This window comes from Acomys russatus, chromosome 16 (assembly GCF_903995435.1).
Source record: "Acomys russatus chromosome 16, mAcoRus1.1, whole genome shotgun sequence".
NCBI classification, from domain to species: Eukaryota; Metazoa; Chordata; class Mammalia; order Rodentia; family Muridae; genus Acomys; species Acomys russatus.
In genome coordinates, this window is record NC_067152.1 from 6102239 (window position 1) to 6127450 (window position 25212).

Here is a 25212-nt window from a genome sequence, read left to right on the forward strand (position 1 = left end):
TTCTAAGACTCTGACTGCTCCCTAGCTATTCTCCATTATAATAAAGGAAGAGATCGGGATATGGAACAGCAGTCACCTCCCCTAAAATGCACACTTTTCTGGTGTGTTCTATAGCCAGCAGGTAAAGCAAGGACTCAGAGTCCAGTCAAAGGGACCCGTTCTGAGGACCCATGGAAAGGCTCTCTGCTGCCTACCTCATAACTCTCATCTGGTGCAGGCAGGCTTGAGCCTTGGGCTTCTCTCGGCAAGGTGGGTGGCGGGGTTTCTGGGACCCTTGAGGCCTTCGTCACCACCCAGCTCCACAGGCAATGCATGGTGAGGGGGCCCGAGCACAGCAGCCCTGGCCCCCAGTGCACCGACCCACGGAAGACCAAGGCCGGGAGAGGGGTTTCTGTTTTCATTACTAGCGAATGGTCACTGTAGCCAAAAATAGTTTGTGCCTGGGAGCTGGGGAGTCAGCACATAGTTCCAGGAGCAGGTGCTGGGCGTGAGGCAGAGACCAAGGCTCTGTGTGGCCTCACAGCAGGGGGTGGGGACCCAGCATGCCGGGACCCAGTTTTCCCTGCCTCACTACCTTCCCCCTGCAAAAGCAAGAACTGAGTCAGAGGGGAGCACGGTTATCTCTTACCTCCCCTGAGTCATCTGGGGACTCCCCACTTCCACATGAACTGCAACCACCCTCCAACCCCCATAGCCTCTAACACATTTGGGGCACACAAGAGCCTTAAGAGTTATACAGCCTGCCCTGGACAGCAGATAGGACGGGCAAAGGAGCACGTACAGCTGTCACAGAGTCACACATGACCCCAGGGCCAGTGACTCTTCCTCTCTCAAAGTAAGAAAATAATGAGAAAGAAGTCAGGGCGGACTGCCAGCATCTGGGGTGGTGGGGGGGAGAGAAGATTTTGTTTTCTTTTTGAAGTTTTTCTGTACTTTCTAATTTTCTTAGAATGAACACTTAGAATTAGATTTTGGGGAATATTTCCCTAAAGCAGTAAATAATCTTTTTTTTTTTTCAATAAATAAAGAGTAAGGGTACTGTAGTGAGAAATTTTGGTTTCTTAAGAAACCCAGTTATGTTGGGAATATGTTTTTGTTTTAATCCCAGGTATATGGGGCTGCTTCAGATTGCCCACAGTAGCTGACTATGGTTTGTCTCGTGCTCTAGCAGGGGTGTGATTTCTGCCAGCTGAAAAGAGTTTGTTTGACATTTTGGAGACTCTGAAGAGGGTATATATAAATACCAGATCCTGGCGAGAGGCTGCCGCCGCCTCTGCTTGCTCCTGGTCCTGGTGCTGGTTGCTGGCTGGAAATAGCCTGACGATAAAGATCAAACTTGCCCCAAGGACCTCGACATCCCACGGACCTTGACGCCTCTAGTCAACAGGAAATAGTCTAACGATATTGACACCCCCTTCCCCCCTCAATCCTTCTTTTTCTCTACCTAGTGGTTAGAGGTTGAAAGGGATAGGGGTAGTATAGGGAGAGAGAAAGAACCCAATGAAATAGCCAAAAATCCTGGTTCCAGAGTACTGGGGAGATGGACCAGTCAGTACAGTATTTGCCACACAAGCATCAAGACCCAAGTTCAGATCCCTAGACCCCCGACTAGAGGAAGCCAGGCAAGGTGTGCACATCTGTAATCCTAGGACTGGGGAGGTACAGACAGGAGGATGTCTCAGACTTGTTGGCCAGACAGTCTGGCCAATCAGAGAGTTCCAGATTCCCCGAGAGACCCTGTCTCAACAAAATATGGCGAAGAGCAAGCGACGAAGACATGTGATTTGATGTACACATGTACGTGTGAACTCGAGCACACACCAGAAACAGATTAAATAGTGTAAAGATCTCCGGCATTATAAGGGGAAAGTGACGACCAGGGCCCAAAGAAGTACAAAGAAGAGAAGGCCAATTCTGTGTCCTAGCTTTGCAGCCATACTTCCTGGAGCTGTACCCTGGCTCTGCCACTTGCCAACTCTGTGGCCTGAGGTAGGTGACATGCCACTTAGGTTCCTTTGCCTCCCGTTTTCTGCCCATGGAGCATCACAGCATGCTTTCTTAAGGGTCGCTGGGAGAACTGAATATGACATCTAGGTACAGCTCCCATCAGCCACAGGAGCACTGGGAGTCCTCGCTAAATAATTACAGCCTAAATCCACACATGAGCTACAGGATGAAGAAAAAGAAGAGTAATGCAGAAGTCGGTCTGGAAGGAAACGGCCACTGTCCCAGTGTCACCACCACCCACCCACCCGCAGCACTAAGACCCTGCGGCAAACCATTAGTACTCAGAACTATTACTGCTTCCTAAACTTTGCACACTTTGAACTTGAGCACATGACTAAGGCCCGAATAGCAAGGACATTCTAAGCTGGGCACTGTAGTGCAAACCTGTAATTCCAGTACTCGGGCATGTGGAGAAATGAAGGCTGGTCTTGGATACTTAGTGAGTTCAAGGCCAGCCCGGAATCATGAGATGCCATCACAAGGGGGGCGGGGGTGGGATGCTAAACCCAAGAACCAACGAGCACCTCTGAATGTGATTATAGGTCTTGTTTTCTTTGATCTTCTGTGTTTTCTAAAATAAACAGAGAGAAATGCTAATTAAGGAAGGAAAAAATATTTGGCCTCGCTAACTATTTTTTAGGAGCAAGGTCTCTGCAGAGCCATAGGGGAGCTGAGAAGCCTTGCTAGGCCATGTGTGTGAGCCAGAGGCCTGTGGCTCCTGCTGGGGCACAGGAGCCCTGTCTGCTGATGGGAAGTGGAAGCTGATGGCCATGCCACGAGAGCCTCCAGGTGACTCTCTCCTATGGGGGACAAGAGGCACAGATGCCACGAAAGCTACAGTAGCAATTGTTACCACACCAGGCTGTAGACACAGCCTTCTGTCCTGCTGTGCACACATCTGTCCCTTCTGGTAGCCCCACTGTCCTGTGCGGCACTGAAGATGACTAGGCGGGGCTCTTCTTCCTTTTTCCTTTGAAGTTTTGAGACACTCAGACAAGGCTTGAATTTGCTAGCCTCCTGCCTCAGCCTCCTAAGTAGCTAATATTGTAGAGCTGTGCCACTACACCTAAATTGGGAGCCTAGTTCTGAGTGCAGGTGGCCCTTGACCCTTCAGGCTCCTCCACCCAGGCTAGTCCCCCACCACCCCCCCTTTTTTTTTTTTTTAATTTTATTTTTGGAGACAGAGTTTCTCTGTTTTAACCCTGGCTGTCCTGGTCTCACTTTGTAGACCAGGCTGGCCTTAAACTCACAGAGATCCACCTGCCTCTGACTTCCAAGTCCCGGGATTAAAGGCGTGCGCCACCACCGCCCGGGCAGGCTAGTCCCTTTTACCCCTGCTCCCCATCTTCCTAATGGCCCTGAGTCGTGCACGCCTGCCACACAGGGCTGTTCTTCCAGGAGGGACTTCCTAATGCTATCTATCACCCTTCTACCCACGCTTCTCCAGGCTTGTGCCTTAAGTCTACTGATAGCTACATTTACTACAGAGAAGCACCAACTAACGGGAGAAGAACACAAGAGCTTTACGTGATAAATACTCACTATGTCCCTGGTACCCTGGCTCTATTTTAAATCTACCCATCCTTCATTCAAACAATAACGAGCTATATGTACAGGAGACTTTGCTCAGCACTGGGGATATTAGAATGAGCACAATACAGTCTTCCAGCAAGAGCCAGTATAAAGAACACATTCAAAACTAATGTGTACTTGGCATTTGTGAGTAAGCGCTAGGAAGGAAAGTGCTGAGCAATACTGGTGGGTATGAGAGGCATCTGGTTTAGGGCAGTTTCGCTGGGGCCTGACTTCTCAGCCCTGCAGAGGAAGAGCAGGCACTAGGCTGGGGACATAGAAACATGCGGGCAGAAGAAATAAGCATACGAGGGCCCATGGCTGGGACAGGAAACAGCCTGCCTTGCTCTGATGCCTGGGCAGAGGGAGGAGAGGCAGGAAGTGTGGAAGGAGACAGACACTGAACACTTCGGGGTCATAAAGGGAATGGTGACAGGGCTAGACACTGATGAAGGGCTGACCTCAGAAAAGCCAGCTTTCTGCGTATGGGGTTAAAGCAAAACCATGCCGGGCTCATGAAAAATGCAGTGGAGGGAAGGGAAAAGTGGACATGGGCGTGACAGAGGTGTGCCACCAATGGAAAAGTCACAGATGGATCTGGGACACACATGGAAACAGAGCCAGTGGGAACTGCAAGCTCACTGAGTGTGGGGGCTGAGGAGGCAAAGGTACCAGACCAGACTCCACACTTCTCACTAGAACAACTAACGCCATGAGAAAACAGACACAGAGAAGTGGAGGGACTTGTTCAAGCACATAGCTGGCCGATGGCGACTCAGGATTGTGTCTGCTTCCCCAGGCAGGCCTTGGGTCACCTGTCCAGGGGTCACGTTCTTAAGCAGACTTCCTTTCCAAGCCCGCTGCCTTTATGCTTTTGGGATTAAGGAACCCTGGAATTTGCCTGCAGCTAGTTATTAAAAAGAAAGGTGAAGGACTAAGGATAGATGGCTCATTGGTTAAGAGTGTGTGTACAACCATGAGGACCGGAGTTCAAATCCCCAGAACCCACATAAAAAAAAAACTGAGGGCAGCTGCATGTATACCAAGAACCTTAGTACTGTGGGGGCAGAGGCAGGATAATCATCGGGATTGCAGGTCACCAGCAAATTCGGCAAGAGACTTGTCTCTAGGGAGTAAAGTGGAGAGTGATAGAGCAGAATACCCAGCCTCCTCTGGGCCTCCGCACATGCGCACAATACCAGCTCATATACACACACTATACATACGCAAAAGTTAGCCAAGGAAGGAACTGTGCTTTATGATAACTGAAGCAGAGCAGTGCTGACACATTTCCTTCTGGCTTGTCAGGTCTCTTTAAGCGCACTCCTGTCTTCACCGCTGCCCTCCCAGAGGAGGAGAGAGCACACGTGCAAGCTGGCAGCTTGGATGCTAGCAGTGTCCAGAGGAGGCTGAGCACAAAGCATTCCAAACCACGGGCCACGAGCACATGCTGTTGGTCAAGGCCAGCCTCTGGTCCTCAGACACAACAGCCTAGAAATAGCTGCCACGATGACTGGCAAATTCAAGGCTTCCCCAGAGATCACCTGAGTGCCACCTTTACTCGTTCAGATGACGAGCTCCTGTGACATCTCAGCCCGAGAAGCAAAAAGGCTTGGGCTGTTATCCAAACGCAAGCATTCAGAAAGCATACCAGCTGGGAGTGGTGGCGCACGCCTTTAATCCCAGCACTCGGGAGGCAGAGGCAGGCGGATCACTGTGAGTTTGAGGCCAGCCTGGTCTACAAAGTGATTACAGGACAGCCAAGGCTACACAGAGAAAACCTGTCTGGAAAAACAGACAAACAAACAAACAGAAAGCATACCAGTGTGCAAATGCTGGGAACGGAGCTATGATTGAAAGCACCAGATCCCTGTCTCACGGCACATCCAGTCTGGTCACTTTGTCCTACACTCAACAACCTAGAACCCCAAAGAGCTGGGAGATGGGTTCATAGGTCACAGCACACAACACAAGGTTATGAAGGTTACCCGCGACTCCTTACAGTCTGCCAGAGCCCAGTGGTAACCCTACCCTAGAACTTAAAGCATACCTTGGTCCAGGGTCAGAAAAAACACACTACTCTTATCAACTGGAAAGTGGCATATACCTAGATGGGAGCCAGCATACAACCACGGCTAAACACGTGCTCAGAGAGTGAATTTACTAGTGTAAGAGTCACGCACACCCTCCGCTTGGCATCCACGGCCCTCAGTCACTTAGCTTTGCATGGTGGTTATTTGTTATAAGTGCATTCTCCGGCTGCAAGGCCCGGGGCACGCTATCTTTTTCATCAATGAATCCCTGAGATAATTTATCTGGATACCTCACAAAATGTAAACAATTGATAACCATGATGAGCAGGCAGAAAGAAGAGAAAGAAGAAGAGTGGAACAGGGTAGTGAAGGAGGGAAGGAATGCGGGAGAAAGGCAGCCAAGTCCGGCACACCACCACAGACGGTAACGATGAACCGGGCTGCTCTGGGGCAGGGTAGATCCCATGGCTTTGGATCACAACAACCGGAGTTTGAATTCTGACCTTACCATCAGCTAACTCAGTGCACAATTCTGACAAGTCACTCAATTTCTGTGAGCTTCAGTTTGCTAGCCCAAGAAATGAGGATCCTTTGCCCTTTCCCCAGGCGTAAGATTAAACAGGAGAGAGAGAGTGTGTGTGTGTGTATGCATGTTTGTGACACGTGTGCACATGTGCATGTATCACACATACAAAAGCTAGCCTTGGCATTGCATCTTCCCGCCGTCCACATGCCAACAGACAGAAGCCTGCTGGCCCACCTGCTGGGCCTCTGCTGGCCCCTCCTAAGCAGGGACGACTCTGTGGTCCAGCGTACCAAGCAGTGCCTGAGATCCGGCCTCCATACTGAGACCCAGCATCCAATGCAACAATCTCACTTCCTCTGGCACAGGCAGCTGGGGCTGACATTTCTGTACAGATCCCTCCCTCAAGGCAGCACAGTGGGCCTGCTTCCTGGGGAGGCTCCCAGCTGCCAGAGAGCAGCCAGGCCTCTGGCTCCCAGCGGGTTTGTGGGGCTGACAGGAAGAGCGAAGAGGTTGGGAGAAAGGGCCATGGGATTTACTCTGTTGATCTATACTCAAGAGCCAAGTGGCAATGTGGATTGTTTGGTTTGCTTCTTAGAGAACCTTGTCTTTGGAGCCACTCTTCCCCGGCCAACACAGCCAAAAACCAGTAGGAGGCCAGGATGGTGCTCATCCCAGAGAGGGCCTCTTCCAATCTAGGGCTGCGAGGACAGAGCAAAGGGAGCCGAGAGCCCTGCCTGTGTGGCCCAGGGCAGACCCACGGACATCTTCAGCTCTGAAGTACCAGGTTCAAGAGCTCACGCAGGGACCTACAGTGAGGCTCTGTGCTGGACGACAGCAGGTTCTGCGCAGCTTCCACCTCTGCCTGCTAGAACTGATCCCAGCTGGCCCTTCTTCCCACTTCCTTTCCCAACTTCCAACAGGGAAATTGCTGAAGTGGGGCGGGGCAGAGGGGAAGAATGACGCCCCGGCCAGCAGGCTCTGAAATCATTTCCCCACTTGCAGCCGGAAACTAAAGTTGTGATGTTTTGACTTAGCCTGTGGGGCAGGGGTGGTTGGAAATGGTCAGTGTGGGAGCCGGGGGTGGAGGAGTACAGCGGGGGCTGCCTGCGAACTTGCCTCCAGTCCTTTCCCATCCCTTGTATTTCTACTGTACAGGCCTTAGGGACCCCAGTTCCAAGTGGGCGGCTGCCTTCTCCCTTACATCTCTCTAGCAACCCCATGGCGAACTCTGCCTGCTCACCAGTACAAGACTTACTTTCCTCAAAACAACTCCAATAGTCAACCTCCCCTCCCTTGCTCTCTCACACGCTTCAGTCATCTCCCTTAGGACAAACCCATGCATGCCCTGTCCTCCACACACGTAGAGCTCCTGAGGTAGCCAGGTTTTCTCCCCAGCCTCCTCCCAGACCTCTCTCCTATGAGCACAGCTCTGGCTTTTCTGGTTTCAGGGTCCCCACGGATACTGTTCCCTTGCCTCTGTGCTCTTCCTGCCCTACTTGGGGGCTGAACAATGACTTTCCTGGTGCTGTCTCTCCTTGCCTGGCCAGGATGGGTCTGTCTGCTGACTGCTGGCCGCACACATCTTATGCTGGCTTCCATCAGAGCACCTTTGGTCAGCTCTCAATTTGTGTTTTACCCAAGCCTGGAGGCCCAGAAGGCCAGAGAGAGGGACGGAGCATCCAAGCTCTTGGCACAAGCCCTCTCAGGCAGGTTCAAGAGCTGCACAGATCAAGTGCAGAAAACAGCCCAACACCCACATAATTTAATGTTCATATTAATATAGAGCAGTAGTGGTCCTTAGCCTTCCTGCTGCTGCCGCCCTTTTATACAGTTCCTCATGTCTTGGTTACCCCCACCCACCACCACCACCACAAAATTATTTCATTGCTATTTCATAACTTCGATTTTGCTACAGTTACGAACCGTAGTGTAAATGTCTGATATGCAGGATGTCTGAAATGCAACCCCTGTGGAAGGGGCGTTTGATGCCAGCCCCGAGGGGTCGCCACGACCACGGATATAGAACCATGCAGGTTGTCAGTGCATCACTTCCTGGGCTACCACACTGGACGGGGCAGAACATGCCCATCACTGAGGGATGTCAGTGATGGGCAAAGCGACTGCACAGGTGTGGGGACAGAAGAAGCCGCCAAGATTCCCAGGTAAGAGCCACAGCAGGCCCTGGGCTGTGGAGGGCTAGGATCCACTCAGGTTATACTGGTTAGTTTTATGTCAACTTGACCGGAGCTAGAGTCCTCTGAACCTCAATTTAAAAATCGCCTCCCCACCTGACGTGGTGGCGCACACCTTTAGTCCCAGCACTCGGCAGGCAGAGGCAGGCGGATCGCTGTGAGTTTGAAGCCAGCCTGGTCTACAAAGTAAGCCCAGGACAGCCAGGGCTATACAGAGAAATCCTGTCTCAAAAAACCAAAAAGAAAAAAGAAAGAAGAAAAAGAAAAAGAAATTGCCTCCATGAGAATAGGCTGGAGACAAGACTGTGGGCCATTTTCTTTTCTTTTTTTTTTTTTTTTTTTTTTTTGGACAGGATTTCTCTGTGTAGCCTTGACTGTCCTGGGCTTACTTTGTAGACCAGACTGGCCTCAAATTCACAGAAATCTGCCTGCCTCTGCCTCCAAAGTACTGGGACCACAGGCCATGAAGCCTAGGCCCATTTTCTTAATTAGTTAACAGATGTGGGATGGCCCATCCCATTGTGGGTGGGGCCACCCCTGGATTGGTGGTTCTGGGTTCTATAAGAAAGCAAGCTGAACAAGCCATAAGGAGCAAGCCAGTGAGCAGCACCCCTCCATAGCCTTTGCATTGGCTCTTCTAGGTTCCTGCCTGGTTTGAGTTCCTGCCCTGACTTCCTTAACTAGTTTTTTAAGGCAGTGTTTTGCTATAGTTACCAAATTAGACTCAAACTTGCAAATTTCCTACCTCATCTTCCTGAATTCTGGGATTAAGGATGTGTGCTGCCATGTAGGGCTGGCTTGACATCCTTTTCTTCACCCACTAGGGGCACTGAGAGTGACCATAAACACCGCCCAACCCTACAGCATAAAGCCAAGGTGATGGTTAGCCAACCCTAGCAAGGTAACATTGTAAAGGGAAGCCTCTCTTCCTACGGCTTCATATGCACGTGACCTCAGCCAAGGTCAGCACAACATTCAAGAGGTGGAAGGGGGCTGGAGAGATGGCTCAGTGGTTAAGAGCATTTGCTGCTCTTCCATAATTCAATTCCCAGCAACCACATGGTGGCTCACAATCATCTGTAATACGATCTGGTGCCCTCTTCTGGTGTGCATGAAGGCAGTGTACTCATATACACAAAATAAATAACTCTTTAAAAAACAAAAGAGGTGGAACAGACAAATCCTACCATATAAAGACCCCATCTACCCCCCTCCCAGGCTTCAGAAGCAACCCTAAGACACATCATCCTGTGCTGAGATGCCAAGGCTAGAGTCTTCTTCAGCTGCCAGACATCCTGGACCCGGTATGCAAAGAGATGGAGAGATACTGACAGGAGGAACCCCAACACCCTCAATCTCCATCCTCACTAACTTGTGTCCATTTCTACCACCCTTTGACCAGAAGACTTTCCAAGGGCTTCCTACCTGCCAAGGACATGGCTTCTTCAGGTGTGTGTGTGTGTGTGTGTGTGTGTGTGCGCGCGCGCGCGTGCGTGCACGCACGCGCTCATGCACAGGCTTATCCAGATGTTGATGTCACTGTGCCACTGTGAGCATCTATGTAAGCAAGTGTGGTCCCATCCAAACACAGTCATTCAGAACGACAAGTTTCTTCCTTCCTTTCCTCCAGTGCTGGAGACAGAACCCTGGGACTCATAGTGTGTGCGTGTGCGTGTGTGTGTGTGGCCGGCAGTCATGGGAGGGGGTTGGAGAGGTCTTCCTTTTCAACTTCAATTCCCTGGGGATGTCCCTGCCCCTTCATCAGCAGGCTGGGAAGTGTGCTCTGTCACTTTGCAGGCAGCAGCGCTCTGTCACTGAGCTGCATCCCCAGCCCATTGTCAGACATCCTAAAGAACTTTCTCGCTATTGTGCTTTTCGAGAAGAGTGAAGTGGGTTTTCTGGACTTATACAAAGGCAAGAACAAGACTGAACACCATGCAGAATGCACACTGCACGATCCCGTGGAAGCAAACAAAAGGCAGGAAGGGAACAAGTGGGGACTGTCAGTTTCAATGGCTGCGGCACACACGGGGAGGTCTGGCCGGGTCCCTGGCAGCTGTGAGCGAGGCACTTATCTCAGGGTACAGGAGCAGGGAGCCCTCCGCTTGCTCACTTCCTAACAGCTCCTGCCATTGCGGTGGTGTGGAAAGCAGCTTAAAGGCACCCTAAGTCCCTCCCATTATCCACGGGTCTATGACTTGTTACCTGATCATCTCTTGTGTGGGATAAGTAACAATGGCAAAAAACAAAGGGGCGAAAACACACAAGGCGACCCATGAGAATCCATGGCCTGGCGTGGGCCTGTGAGGTGACCATGTGCTTGTGGGGGAGGAGTCCCAGCGATGACCAGGGGACACACAAATGACACATGTTCCATAGGAGCCCACTGGGTGAACAGTGTAAAATCCTTTCTGAAAGACGTCATTAGACACACAGCTGAGGCGCAGCACAGCCCATTGGGAGGGCTCAGTGATGCAGGCCCCCAGACCACCTCACAGTACACACTTCTACTGCTCGGGCCTTCCTTTGTCTCCCACAGAACCTGCCTGAGGAGAGGGCTGAGCAAACTCTCTCTAAACTATTTCTCACGTGGGTAAACAGAGGCCCAGAGAGATGAGGTGACTTGCTCAGGGATACACAGACGGAGAAGGTTGAGGGGTTCTGGGTGCCCTCACACTTCCCATGCATGGCCACAGAACTCGGGGGTGTGCTGATCTCACTGGAAAGTAACTCCAGCAGCCGTTCCCTTCAGCGGGCGCATTCAGCCAGACGACCCAGAATGTGAAACTCCTCCCCAGAATAAGGAGTAGATGCCGTGGCTGCCTGGCCCACTAATTCTGCCCAAATCATAAGCTCATATGCACTGGGGACTCGTTTTTTGAGACAAGGTTTCTCTGTGTAGCCTTGGCTATCCTGGACTTGCTTTGCAGACCAGGCTGGCCTCGAACTCACGAAGATCCACCTGCCTCTGCCTTCTGAGTGCTGGGATTAAAGGCATGCGCCACCATGCCCAGTAGGGGCTTTTTTTTTTTTTTTTTTTAAAGAGATCTGAGTTCTGTAGTCTGTACTCCTCAGAGGAGATTCTCTCCAGGTCAGGCAGAGGGGGTCTCTCCAGAAGGATCTACATTCCACATAGAGACCTCCAGCCGGCACTCTGGAGGGGCTGACAGGTTCTGGGACCTCTCTGTGGCAGGCTGGGATACTAAGGTCGGAGCTATCTCATAAGGTCATCAGCAGGACCTCAGTGTTCCTCTCCATCAGTGGGTGTGGGGGGTGGGGGGGTGGGAGTTGTTAGCTTTCTTAACGGTAGGTGGGCAGGTGGGCTAAGGCACTCGGGCAGGCCAAGGAAATAGTGCTACTTAACTTCTATTGTTGATGACCCAGGGCCAGTCTGGGCAGGAAGAGGCGTGCTATTCCTGCGGGGTGGAGGGCTGGCAAGGGCTAGGATCCTGGTCTCTATGACAGAGTCCATGTGCACAGAGGCACAAAACTTCTTGGGAAAACCCAGAGATTGGATGGAAGAGAGAGGGTCCCAACTATTGTCTAACAAGATACTGAGGTAGGGAGACAGCCTCTATCCACACATGAAAACAGGCAGTCCGAAACCTCTGACTGAGTGCGTGCCTTCTCAGGTGCCGACAGTCTCCAGGTGAGCGGTTACGGGCAGCAGGCAGTGTTCCCAGAGCTCTCCAGCCCAACAGCCATCCTGGCTCCCATCATCCACTTGATTTGGGGGCCCGGTCGGTCGTCCATCATCAATCAACTCCTTGGATCCAGAGGAGCTGGCTGCTCATTGGGCACACAGCTCTGCTGAGTCACTCTGGGGCTACATGAGTCAGCCAGTGGTTGACTCAGCATCTGCCACAGCTGGGCCTGGCTGGGAGGCCTTTAACCCGGCTGCCATCACACAGCTCTCCAGGGGCCACAGCAGCAACACCACCCAGCCCCATCTCCCCAAAGACTGAGTCTCCCAAGTTCTTCTGGGGCACAGACCAGCTGCTAAGTGGTATCTTCAGAGAGCACAGGAGGTGAAAAGGCACGCTCTGGAGTCTAGCATTTTGGACTTCGGGAACCATGCGCGGGGTTTGTCCTTGTAACCAGCCCTGTGAACATGCCTGGGCTGATGTTCCCTCAGCAGGAGGTAGTGGCATAGATCCTGAGGATGGGGGAGGTACAGTGAGACTCAGATGATGGTGCAGTGTGGCGGGCTGGGGGAGAGACTTGCTTTTGCACAACTGCCAAGTCTATGTACTTCAGTCTGTGCCCACATAGCATGTCCAACCTCCTTCCTGTACGGTAGAAGACTGATGGACAGGAAGGTAGGCGAGGAGACAGACAGAGGTTGTAGCTCATTATATTCTGTGTGTATGCTATATGCACCCACGTGTGTGCGGGCGTGCAACTGCTAACATTCCAGGAGCCTGTTGCACAAAGCGTTTTCCCTCTGCCTTAATTCCACCCCTTTCTGCCTACAGCATGGACCACACTACACTTGAGGGTAACTGGGGCCTAGGACAGCGCGATTCACCCCTCCCCCAACTCCATGAGAGGACCGGCACATTTTATGTTGGTGTCATTACCCATCCAGGAATGTCTTCTAAGGAAAAGCACAGCGTATTTACAAAGAGTGTCACAGTAATACTGGTTATTCCTAGCTAATAGCCAATGGTTGGAGTTGGATCGTTGTCTGCCAATGTATCACACCAAACCAGGAAACATTAATAAACAAACAATAAATAAGACACCAAGGTGGGAAAACATGAGAAAAATACACTGGGTTAACTGTCAAGTGATGAGAGCAAAACATAAGGTTATTCTGGATGGGCCCACAGAAACTGCCCCACAGAAGTACCAGACAAGCTGCACACTCACATTCCAATCTGAGCAGCTAAGTAACAGCTGAGTAGAGTGATGCACGCCTGTCCCCAGCATGTGGAAGGCAGAGGCAGGAGGATTGCCTCAAGTGTGAGGCCACTCTGTTGACCTACATACAGCATTGCAAGCCAGCCAAACAAACAAAAACATCGCACCAAATACACAGAGGAGATTAACTTTAGTAACGTTCTAAGCCCTCATCTGTGCAAAAAAAAAAAGACTGCTCCTTCAACATGCCACAGGCAGGAAAAGTCACACACATGGTAACTTTATACTGTTTCTTTGGTATCCAGGCCTCAGATTACAGCTCTCATCTCTAAAGGCACAGTCACAACAGCAGCATGAGACCAGTGACTCCCTCCCTGCCTGCCTGCCTGCCTGCCTGGTCCCAACCCTCAAAGAACGTTATAAAGATTTTGTTTTTACACTGTGGGGAAGTAAAGATCAAAATCTCAAAGGATTGTTTTGGTGTTTTGTTTGGTTTGGTTTTCCTGAGTGGCAAGGCTACGTATGCGACCTCTCTCCCGTTCTGTTTTCCTCAGGACCCACCCTGACTGGGCTTCGCTTTAAGGACTGGCGAGGGCCAGCCATTCACATTGCAGAATAGACATAGGACACTTTACGGAGACTTGACCTGGCGAAGCACCGCTCCCCACATGGCTGCTTATGTCAGCTTCCTGAGGGCGGCCCAGCATCCTGACACATTCTCCGTGTTATACTGTTGGTTAAGCGGTAAGTTGTGGTTGGGTAGGGTGTGGAAGGACAGGAAGATGGACTGACAAAGAAGAATGAGAAAGCACAGTTTGGGCCGTCGGGAGAGTAAGCTGAGCTCAGGCTCTTTCTCCCTCTTTATGGAACTCTGGGCAGAGAGAGGTAACAATTTCACTTCCCTTTAGTATGTGGTAAATGCTTGGTTTGCATGGTTGTGTCTGAACCGCGTGCACATCTGGTGGCCGCAGAGGCCAAAAGCGGGCATCTGATCCCCTGGAACTGAAGTTACCAATGTTTGTGAGCTACCACATGGGTGCTGGGCCCTGGTACCAAACCTGGGTCCTGCACAAAAGCAGCAAGTACTCCTAACCTCTGAGCCATCTCGCCAACCCCAATGTTACACAGTGTCAACGTATTAACACAATGTCTGCCATAGAGCCGAGGAGTCCAGAAAGGTGGTCATTTCATGACGGTCAAATGAATGACCACTGTGCCCAGCTGTCGCAGTTTAGGAGGCAACGGCACCTGGGGCCCCTGCTGTAGCCACTGATACCATGGGTTCCTTCTGGGTGCTGCTGTCCCCTAGCCCCCATGCCACCCTCTCCCCCTTCCCACGTTGCCACTCTCAGGTTTGGATGTCGCCTCTGCTGGTCCCCCTCTTGCCTGACCCCGGCCTGGGTCCTGCTGCATACCTGCACCACCTCGGGCCTCACGTTGAAGATGTACAGCCAGTCACTGAAGCGCGGGTAGCTGTTGAGCTCCGCAGTCCTGTCGCTGGGGGTCACGCTCAGCTTGCATTGCCGCTGCTTGCAGATGTACCGCACCAGCTTTGCCTGTGGGAAGTCCAGCAAAGGAAAGGTCACCTTTATGGGGAGCACAAAGCATGTGGCAGCCATGTGGCCTCTGGGGGAGTTCAGGCCCCCAGGGATGCCAGGGATGTGCTGAGAATGGAGCCAGCAGGGCCTGGGAACCCTTTGCTGTTGCTGTCACTCGTGGTGCAGAAAGGCTACGAATGGGGAGGGGAGTTAGGAGGGTCTGGTCACAAGCATGGAGCTCCCCCCCCCCCAATCCTCACTGAGGCTGGCCAACTGCACTGCCTTCAAAACCAGCCCCTCAACAGAAAGGTCATGACTAGTCAGAACAGGGGGCAGATAAACAAATACAGGTAACTGATAACCAAAGAGAAAAGGGAGGGGAGGGGAGGGGGACCTGAAAGGATGCGGCATCCTTCAGCTGTGACTCAGACAGCCTAGGCCAGGGCAGAGGGTTTCCCCTGGCTCTGGGATGCTGGGCACGATGTTACTTATGCTCCCCTCTGAGAGACACATACTCGCACACTCACACTACCCCTCCCCCAAGATGATATTCATAGCTGCTCCCTCTCAGAGAGTTTCAGAGACAAGCCCTCAGCCCATCACTGCACAGAACGCCCCACGTGGCTGTGACTACTAGGTGGGTGGGGACAGTACGGGTGGTAACAGCCCTTGACTAGAGCCTCCATGCAGGCTATCGGAGATTTACACTCTGAGATGTTGGTGGATTCCAGACACATGGGCCTATGTTTCCCAAGGGAAGAATGTCCAAAGCTTTCAAAAGACTCAAGTAAGATAAGCTTGAACAAGGACGGACTGACCCGGGTCAAGCACAGAGCTCTAGCCAGTGCTGAGGAACGCAAGGGCAGTGGCACGACACACACACACACAGGAGAGCGCAGCTGGGGCCTGCTTGAAGAAGAGGCTCACTCTGGCTCAGGCTACCCAGCAGGCTCCAACAGAGGGGACCAGGTCCACCCAGAGAGAAGCAAGGAGAGCAGCTACCTGGCTTGGCCAAGCCCGTGGTATCCAGAAACCAGGAGACTTTCTGAAGGCAGACTCTCAGGACCTGTTGTAACTTTCAGGGTCCCCAAAAGGCAAGCTCCACCTAAAAGCCAGACCCTGTCACTTAGAACACTCAGGCCCAGGGCCGTCTGGGTGGTGCCTTTCCCTTCCCACTACCTGGAAAGATTTCAGCATGCTTCTCATGAATTTGCTGACGTCTGTTACCTTGTTACCATACAACCCAGAAAACTAGTAGAGATGGGTTAGCCAGATGACTCAGCAGGGAAATGCACTTTCGTCACCAAGACTGACAAACTAACACTGAGTTCAACCTCTGGGGCCCACATGAAGGGAGAAGGGAACCGGATTGAAAATTATCCTCTGACCTCTCCATGTGTGCTGTGGACTGTGTACACACATGTGCAAATGTGTTGGCGCATGCACACACCACACAGAGACAATAATCTTTTCTAAAAGTAGAGAACAAAATGAGGAAAATATCTGACATCAACTCTGATTTCCATATGCACATGCCCACAAGAACACACACACACACACACCATAAATCAAAATTTAAAAATATAGATAGATAGATAGATGGATAGATAGATAGATAGATATTTTGACTTCACCAATAATCTAAAAAACAAAAACAAACAAACCAAACCTCTACTGAGCCCACTCAAGAGTTACTGGCCCTCTTACAAGGCCCCAAATCATGCTAACCAGTATCAGGACAGCCAGTCATAACTGGAACCAGTCATAGTGGAAAAACAGAATCAAAATAATCCACTCAGGTATGCAGTTGGAATGTCACGGTGAGCCCATGATAGTCCTGCACCCTGCCCCGATGCCCAGGGCAGACACTGCTTACTTCACTGAGCATCTTCCACCCATCTGTTTGCTATCTTACCAGGAAACCTAAGCTCCTGAAAACATCTTCAGAGGCAGAGTTCACAAATGCCGTCACTTTTGCTAGGCAGAGGCCGAAGTAGGGACACTCCCACCCCTCCCTTAGGCTCTAATCCATTCCTTACAGTATGGACAGAGGAAAACTCTAAAATCAGAGCCCCAAACTCCCTCCTAGCTCATCCCCACACCTCCGGCCAGTCCTCTCCCGCCCTCTCACACAGCAGCTGAATAGCTGCCTCCTAGATGAACAGGTACCAGGTCAGATCTGCCACTCACCTTGTAACCTAAAAAAAGATGGGTCGTTTCTCTGAGTCTTACTTCACCCCCAAATAACTAGCTTAGACTGAACTAGGATATGAAGCCCCCACAAGTAACTCATTAGGTCCCCCCCTACCATGAAGGCAGGGCCTTTGTCTGTCACTCATTTCTGTCCCCTCATGCCTAGTACTGCACCTGGGTGTGATGGTGTGCTCACAAACGCCTGAGGGCAGAAGGAGGAAAGAAATGCCAAGGTCCTAATCTCAGAGCTTCCAGCCAGTCCCTCCCTCTACTCCAAACGCCTTGCGACCACGGCTTCAGAGGGTTGACCCAGAGGCAGGCCTAGCCAGCAGATGCCTGTGTGGACTTGAAACTACCCTTTTCCACATTAATGAACGCGACTGGGCTCAGCAATAATGCTCCTCCCACCTCCCATCACAGTGTGGGTCTCGCAGGCTGGACCAATGCAGAATGATTAATGACTTAGCTGGTTTCCACAGGACTTTGGCTGTGGCCAGCTAATGCAAGGAAGCACCAGCTTGACCTCGGCCTGAGCCAGCCTGTGGGTGCCCAGTTCCGCTTGCTTGCCTTCCCCAAGCCCTGTTCAGCCACTCATCCTTGTGTCAAGGATGTCCCTTGCCAAGAATCTCTGGGCCTAGGCTACCACACCCCTTCCTCCAGGAAGCCTCTAGGCCCTTGCCCAGATGCCTCTCAGTCCTTCCAGCATGTCTGCCTCTTTTCCTTTAGTCCCGAGTCCCACAGAGACAGAGGGTTAGTCTGCGTCTCTGATTACCACTACCTGCCAGGAAGCTCAGCACGCTGTTTAAAACAACCAACCAACCAACCTCCCACCTTTTCCCAGCATGACATAGGCCTCACAGCTGCACTCACTCCATACTCCACCAAGCTATACCCTAATCTCATCTTTTTTAGAAAGCGGTTGGAGATCTGACCAAATACTCCAAAGCCACCACGGGCAGGGCTGTATAAAACCTGAAGTGACCCCCTCATCACACCTAGGTCACAACTCACGCTGCCAGTGGGGCCTGAGCTGAAGAACATGGCACAGGCCCTGGCTTGCTGGTGCTGCTGTCTCCCATGAATTCTCTCTACTGAGGAGCAGAGGTCCCTCCTGCCCATGCATAGCCAAATGGTGACGCCTCGCACTCGAGGCCTCCCATCACAAGGAAATGATGCTGCCTTCGCTTTTTCTGAAAGTCAGGGCAGTCGCAGAAGCACCAAATGTCCACTTTCTGAGACAACCGCAGCAGGGCCTGCCAGCCAAGCCCAGGGGACCTCTCATTGGTGGTACCATTTCCTCTTTACCACAAAGCCCACAAGATCTAAATTTTCCGGAATTTAAAAGCACCTGAGGTTCCAGTGACATGACCGACAGTGTCAGGAGTCGTTAGCAAGCTGGCCACAGGCGAGGGCCTCGGTCTGCCCACCTCAATAGTCACTTGCATTAAGAGTGTATGCGCCTCACTGTTCTCAACACACAGCCAGGTTTATGGAGTGTGAAAGCTTCGGTGAGCCCACAAAAAAATTGGTAGGTTCTGTATACAGCAAGCATTCATTAAGCAGCCTGGACTGAAAGATTTACTTTCTACTCGAGCTTCTTCTTCTTCTTCTTCTTCTTCTTCTTCTTCTTCTTCTTCTTCTTCTTCTTCTTCTTTTCTTTTTTTGGTTTTTCAAGACAGGGTTTTTCTGTGTAGCCTTGGTTGTCCTGGACTTGCTTTGTAGACCAGGCTGGCCTCGAACTCACAGAGATCTGCCTGCCTCTGCCTCCCGAGTGCTGGGATTACAGGTGTGCACCACCGGCCTGGCTTCTGCTCAGAGTTTTGACAGTTAAGATCAATGATCTTAGAAAAAAGCCCCAGGGCTCAGCTTCAACCTGGGAAAGACAGAGACAACTGAAGGCTGAGGCTGATAAACTTCTACCTACAAAAATGCATGGAACCAGGAAGAAAAATGCAAGTCCCACAGCATTGCTGCAGCTACTCAGGCCAACTCTGAAGATCACAGTGACATGAGGAAGACTGTTAGCTCTAGCTAGGCAGAATTACGTCAAATGAACTTAACCATTGGGCTGGAGAGACGGCTCAGCAGTTAGGAGAGCTTAGGGCTCCTCCAGAGGACCTGAGTTCAGTTCCTAGCACCCATGCCAGGCGGCTCACAATTGCCTGTAACTCCAGCTCCAGAGGAGCCCATGCCTCTGACCTCTGAGGACACCAGCACTCACATGCACACACACACACACACACACACACACACACACACACACACACACACACACACACACACACACACACACACATACACACGCATGTGTGTGCAACCAAAAATAAGCCAGACCTGGTGGCCCACGCCTTTAATCCCAGCACTGAGGAGACAGGGGTGGGCAGGTCTCTTGAGTTTGAGACCCGCCCAGTCTACAGAGTGAGTTCCAGGGTAGCCAGGGCTACACAGAGAAACCCCATCTCAAAAAACAAACAAACAAACAAACAAACAAAAACAAAAAACCACCAAACAAAAAAGACACAATGACATGGAGAATACTGTTAGTTCTGAGACCAGAGACAGGCCTGGAAGTTCCTCACTGCAACATTTCCCTGTGAAGAACACAGCCAAAGGACAACCAGCGCCAGCCTCAGGTTACAACAGGGCTGAGCTACCTGAAAGGCTAAATTGCCTAGACTGAGCCAGGGTAGTGGTGGATACCTGTACTCCTAGCACTTGGGAGGTGAAGGCAGAACGTATGAGTTTAATACCATCTTTGGTTATATGATGAGTCTGACACCTGCCTGGGCCACATGAGACCCTGGTGTGTATGTGGATGGGTGGGTGGGTGGGTAAGGGGAGCAATTCACCAAGTAAATTGCTTGACCATGGAAAATGCTTGCTCAGTGGTGGGTGTCATTCTTGTCAAGTGGTCTTCAGGTCCTCTTCATCACCTCAAGAGCAAAGACTACACAGGTGAGCACTTGCCCATCTCTGGGGCTCCCCATCTCTGGGCTAAGGGCTAAGGACAACTTGAGCTCTAATGCTGGCCTCGGAACAATGCTTGGGATTACAGATCAAGAACGTTTAATAGTTCATTATAATGCGTGTTGTCACATATGTTCCTCTATGTACAGACGTATGTACTTCTGTGCATGTGTGTATGCCTGTGTTTAGAGGAAAGGTAGATACCTTTATTCAATTACTTCTCTACTTTATTTTTTTGAGACAGGGTCTCTCACTAAACCAGCGGGGCCGGCTGGATAGTGAGCTAGGGAGATGCACTTCCTGCTTTCCCCCAGGCTCCGGGGTTACAGAAGTACACCGTCGGATCCAGTTTTTTACAGAGGTTCTGGGGAATCCAAACTCAGCAAGTGCTTTGCTGACTGAGCCGTTTTCCCAGGCCCAGCTGCATTTACCTTTAAAAGCGGGAAGCCCAAAATCTCGGCTCACCCAGGTACCTCTGGTCTCTCTCCTCTCTCCAGAGTGCTCTCTCCTTTATCTACCCGTGGCACTAGATGGCATGACTGCCCTGGAATGGCGTAGATTCTGGGAATGCTGCTTTCCTGGGTGAGTACCCTGCACCTGAGAATTTTGATCAAGCTCCCGCAGCACCTGCTACACTCTAACTGCTGCAGGTATGTCCCAAACTCAAGCCTAAAAAACACAAGACAAATGTATCTTTTACAGGCCCCACAGGGTGTTTAGCAGATGTCATGGTCAATCCTGGGGCCGTGATGCTCTGGGAGTCAGGGCTCTTCTGACAGTTTTATTATTAAAGCACCCACGGGCTTGCACAGGGCAGCTGGCTGCTGGTCAGCCATTATCAGGCGACTGGCTGATGTCAGGCAAGCATCCTACCCACATGCAAGGAGGCTCGAGCCTCCTGTTGGTCTCTAACACCTGACCTGCCTGTTTAAGGCCCTTGATCCATGCCCCGAGGGAGGCACTGGGTCAGGCAGGCAGACCTCAGCCCAAAGGCCACCGCCCACATCATGGGACCAGATCAGTTTCCCTGTCTGTCTGCTTCGTTCCCTGTGGACTGCACTGCCAGCGCTCTCTCCGACACCCAGGGCATGGCAAGTGCTCAGGAACCAGGAGCCTGTGAGCGCCACTCCACTCAGCCAGCAGGAACACCTCAGTGTGAAGAGGCACACGTACCTCTAGTGGGTGTCTGTCTGAGCCATACCTCGTACCTGTACCTCCCCAGGTGCAAATGACGTCAGCTCCACCCTAAGGCTGCAGGGCCTGGGCTTGTGAGGTCCCTTCCCTAGGAGAGTTATAAACTAGAGACCTGGACCAGGTGAGTGGCCAGATGTCAAGCCACCTGCCATCCTGACCCTGACTCTGATGTTGCCTGTTGCAGGGCCCTCCCTGTGGCCCAAGTCTCCATGTCCAAATGCAGGGCAAGAGACTAAGTCTCTGGCAGTAGATGTGACCGGTATTGGGATATACAGGGGCCAATGGATCCCAGGAACAGCCTGGGCCAGACACCAGAGTGTCTTGTACAGAGGCAGGCTCCCTGCATTATGAAAATCACAATATTGCATTGATGCTCACTTACAAACCTGGCAGTAGGAACCATCTCCTCATTCAGGTAGTATCTACATCTCTTTCTCTTCCTGGATTCTCAATGGCAATTTCAGGAGATAAGGATTTTTTAGATCCCTAATAAATACCAAAGTTACATCCCAGTTGTCACATGACTCCAGACCAAGTCATATCCCTGGAGTATTTTTTTTCCTCACAAAACAAGCACACGAAAACTGAAAATATTATGGGCTCCTACGCACTTAAAAGGATTCTACTTGTTTTTACTTTATTTTTGAGACAGGGTCTCACCATGTAGTTCCCTCTGGCACAGAACTCAGTACGTAGACCACGCTGGCCTCCGGCTCACAGAGATCCACCTGCCTCTGCCTCCCAAGTGCTGGGGTAGAAGGCATACGCCACCACCCCTGGACTTAGTTTTACATTATGTGTACATGTGTGCATCTGTGTGCATTTATGTGCGTGGGGCTTTCTGTGGCTGGCAGGCAGTGTCAGAGCCCCTGAAGCTAGGATCATAGGTGGCACCCTACATGAGTGCCAGGGACTGTAGTCAAGTCCTCTGCAAGAGCAGCAAGTGCTCTTAACCACTGGACCACCCTCCAGCCCCCTTCATTTGCTTCGGATGGGACTCTCATTTACTCAAAACTGAGTAATGACTAACAAAGCCATGCTGAGGTAGGGGTGCTGAGCAAACTGGCTTGGCTCCCTCACCGGCTAAGGGACACCTGCCCAACAGCTTAGCACAGTGACAAGCTCATCACAGTAGCTCAACATATGCTAAGTCCACGCGACATTTAGCTGTATTTTACTGTTCCCAGCCTACGAACAAGGACACCAAGAACTTTGCTGTAATTTTTCAATCACGAAGTTAAAGAAATGATCTAGTTTGATGCTCTGCCCGAGTCCCACAGAATCACCAAAAACATTGACTCCTGATACCCACTTCCTCAGCTTGGCTGAGCTCTGTTGAACACTACACTTAAGATGGCCCTGGGAAAGACTTACTTCTGTTGGGACTCAAATTCAGCAGTGCTCGGACTACGTCAGCCAACAGAACTATGCATGAAAGCTATAGCATCCCCACTCCTCCTAAATAGCTCTACTCATACAAGCAGGCCACCATCTTGGTCTGACTTACAATAGCCCTTGAGCTAAGCCTGATGCCTGGCCCCGAATCAGCTTCAGGTGTCTTCAAGCCTGTCACCACACTGCCTGGCACTTGTGGCCACCCTTCTCAAGTCTTAGCATATTCTGTAGCCTGAGCAAAGGAGCTGGGAGGCCACTCACTCATCCCTGGTCTCTGGAGCTGCACAGCATAGCCTTCTAGCCAATAGGCATTGGCTTTTGCCTCAGTCCCAGGCTCCCCAGCACCCTGTGTCTTTCCTCCCACATGGGCAGCACCACATACACACACTATTAAGTGGATGCCCGCAGCCAAATCCCTGACTATAGCTTTCTAACCTCTGGAAGTCAACGAAGCTGCCACGGCCCGCTATACCCAGGACGGCCTCAATGGTTCCGAAAGCCCCTGTTCCTCGCCTACTGCCCCCCTCTACCCAGTTGCAAGGATGTGCCCTTCCAGCTTCCAGCTCCTCTCCAAAGCTAGATGCTTCTGGAGACTGCCTCCAACCGTGGATGCTTCTGGAGACTGCCTCCAACCCGGCTGGCTAAATACTTTGGCCTGGCTACCATGGCCAACGTGTTGCAAAACAATTTCTGGGAATGCAAGGAGGGCGCTGGGGGCTGCCATACTGCTTCTGGCTCCACTTAGCAGCACAGGCTGACCACAGCACTTGGCCCTAGAGGTGGCCCTTGGCTCTCAATATAACCCTGCAGGGTCTCTGAAGGGTTGACATTAACAGTAAAGGGGGAGAGAGAGAGAAAGAGAGAGAGGGAGGGAGGGAGGGAGGGAGTGTGGAGGGGGAGAGAGAGAGAAAGGAGAGATGAGAGATGAGAGAGAGGAGAGAAAGAGAAGAGAGAGAGGGAGAGAAGAGAGAGAGGAGAGAGGGGGAGAGAGAGGGGAGAGAGAGAGGGAGTGAGGGAGAGAGAGGAGAGATGAGAGAGGAGAGAGAGAAGAGAGAGAGACAGAGAGAAGAGAGAGGGGGAGAGAGAGGGGGGAGAGAGAGAGGGAGGGAGGGAGAGACAGACAGACAGACAGACGGAGCGCATATCATCCAGGGACTGACGGGTAAGCAGAAGAGAAAACACCAGTGACCCCATGCTGAGCATTTTGCAATAACCTTCCCTGGTTCCCTGGCCGGCTCCTCAGGGAAGCTGCCAGCCCCATGCATTTTTGCAGAGACAACCTCCCTGCAAGCCTCCCAACTAGCAATCCTGCCTTGACGTCAAACTCCAAGTCAGGGAACTTCAAACACAAACAAACACGTCTGCCCCAGACCACAAGTGGAGATGTTCCCAAGGAGGCCCAGGCTGAGAGTGGCCACAGCTGGGAGCGCGAAGCAGAGTGCCATGTCCTCATCTGCTTGCACTGAACTCTGCAATCTGATCCCAAGCTGCACATGCAACCAGGGTCTACCCCCAGGCTGCACCCTGGCCTTGCTGGCAAGAGACCCTGCCCTTGAAACAAACGCTTAAGCCAGCTCACACCTCAGTGCAAGCAGATAACATCACAAGGTCTAAATGCCCTGAGACTACCTACTGCAGCCAGGAAGTTGACCGGCTTGCACAAAAGCACCAGCGTGGCTTGCTGAGGAACCCCAAGTGCAAGCCAGGCAAGGCTGACAGGACAGCTACAGATCTGACTTGTCTGACTGACCCATCTGATTCTCCACCGAGACTGTGAGCCTCCTACAAGACTTGTCTGACCTTGATAGCCTTGGACTGCCTCCACTCGGGCAGCCAGAACTGAGGCAAGCACACTGCCCTTCGCAAAGCCTTGGAAAGCCTGTGGGCGATCTGCCCCAAGACTGTTTTTCCAAGGTTTGCTTCCTGCCCCGACTCATTACTATGACCTCTAAACCCTGTGTGAGCTCAGTGTCAGCACCCCTGGAGAGCCTCAGAGACAAACTGGACTGAATCAGGGCAGAGCAAGCATTCACTTTACCCTTGAACTCCCCGTGTCCCGAAGTGACTGCCCAGGGTCAGGAAGAGAAGTGTATCCGCCCATCATTCGAGTCATTCGAGAGTCACATCGCATCCCTCCAGAGTCAGGTATGGCATTTATCATAAGCAGCACACTTCCCAGGATCAGTGGGGACAACAGGTGTGCTCACCAGCAGGCCTGGCTGGGGAACAAGAGAGGCAAAAAGGCAGAACACAGGAGAATAGGGATGCCACCCTCTGAGCATCCAGGACTCGGTAGCCTTGGTGGGCACAGGTATGCCACCCTCCGAATGTCACTGACACAGAGGTCCCTGGCGCTTTGTATTTCTATGGGGAAACTGAGAGGAGGGCTGACAGGTCAGGTACTACACAGACATCAAGGTCTTCAGGCTCACCTGTGTCCTGGTTCAAACACCCCCCTCCCCCAATGCACTTGTCTGAAGTTCATTAGACAGCGCAACACTGCAAAGAATTTAGTTTACTCGTCAGTCACGGAGGTTGGTGCACATGCTATGGGATCTCCAGGGGACCGGTCCAACTGTGAGGTGGAGTGGTACCTGGGACCCTCACAAGGCATCAGAAAGAAGGGCATTCCTAAAATGGTTGGAGTGAGCCAGGGTGTAGCACACACTGAGGGAAAGGCAGGAAGAGTATGCCAGGTGGGGGCATCTTATGAGCAAAGGTGAGTGCCATGG

General features: G+C 51.7%; 1 protein-coding gene across 2 annotated transcripts in view; it reads right to left on the minus strand.

Moving 5' to 3' along the window:
• Ksr1 (kinase suppressor of ras 1) overlaps positions 1-25212 on the minus strand; it is a 139867-nt gene that overhangs the window by 45312 nt on the left and 69343 nt on the right. Inside the window, exon 2 of one of the 2 annotated variants that reach the window (XM_051158086.1) lies at positions 14609-14749. In XM_051158086.1, coding sequence (XP_051014043.1) covers positions 14609-14749 — 141 coding nt within the window. Of the gene's footprint in view, positions 1-194; positions 821-14608; positions 14750-25212 lie in introns of those variants that run through there. The other variant, XM_051158088.1, reaches the window with a different exon arrangement.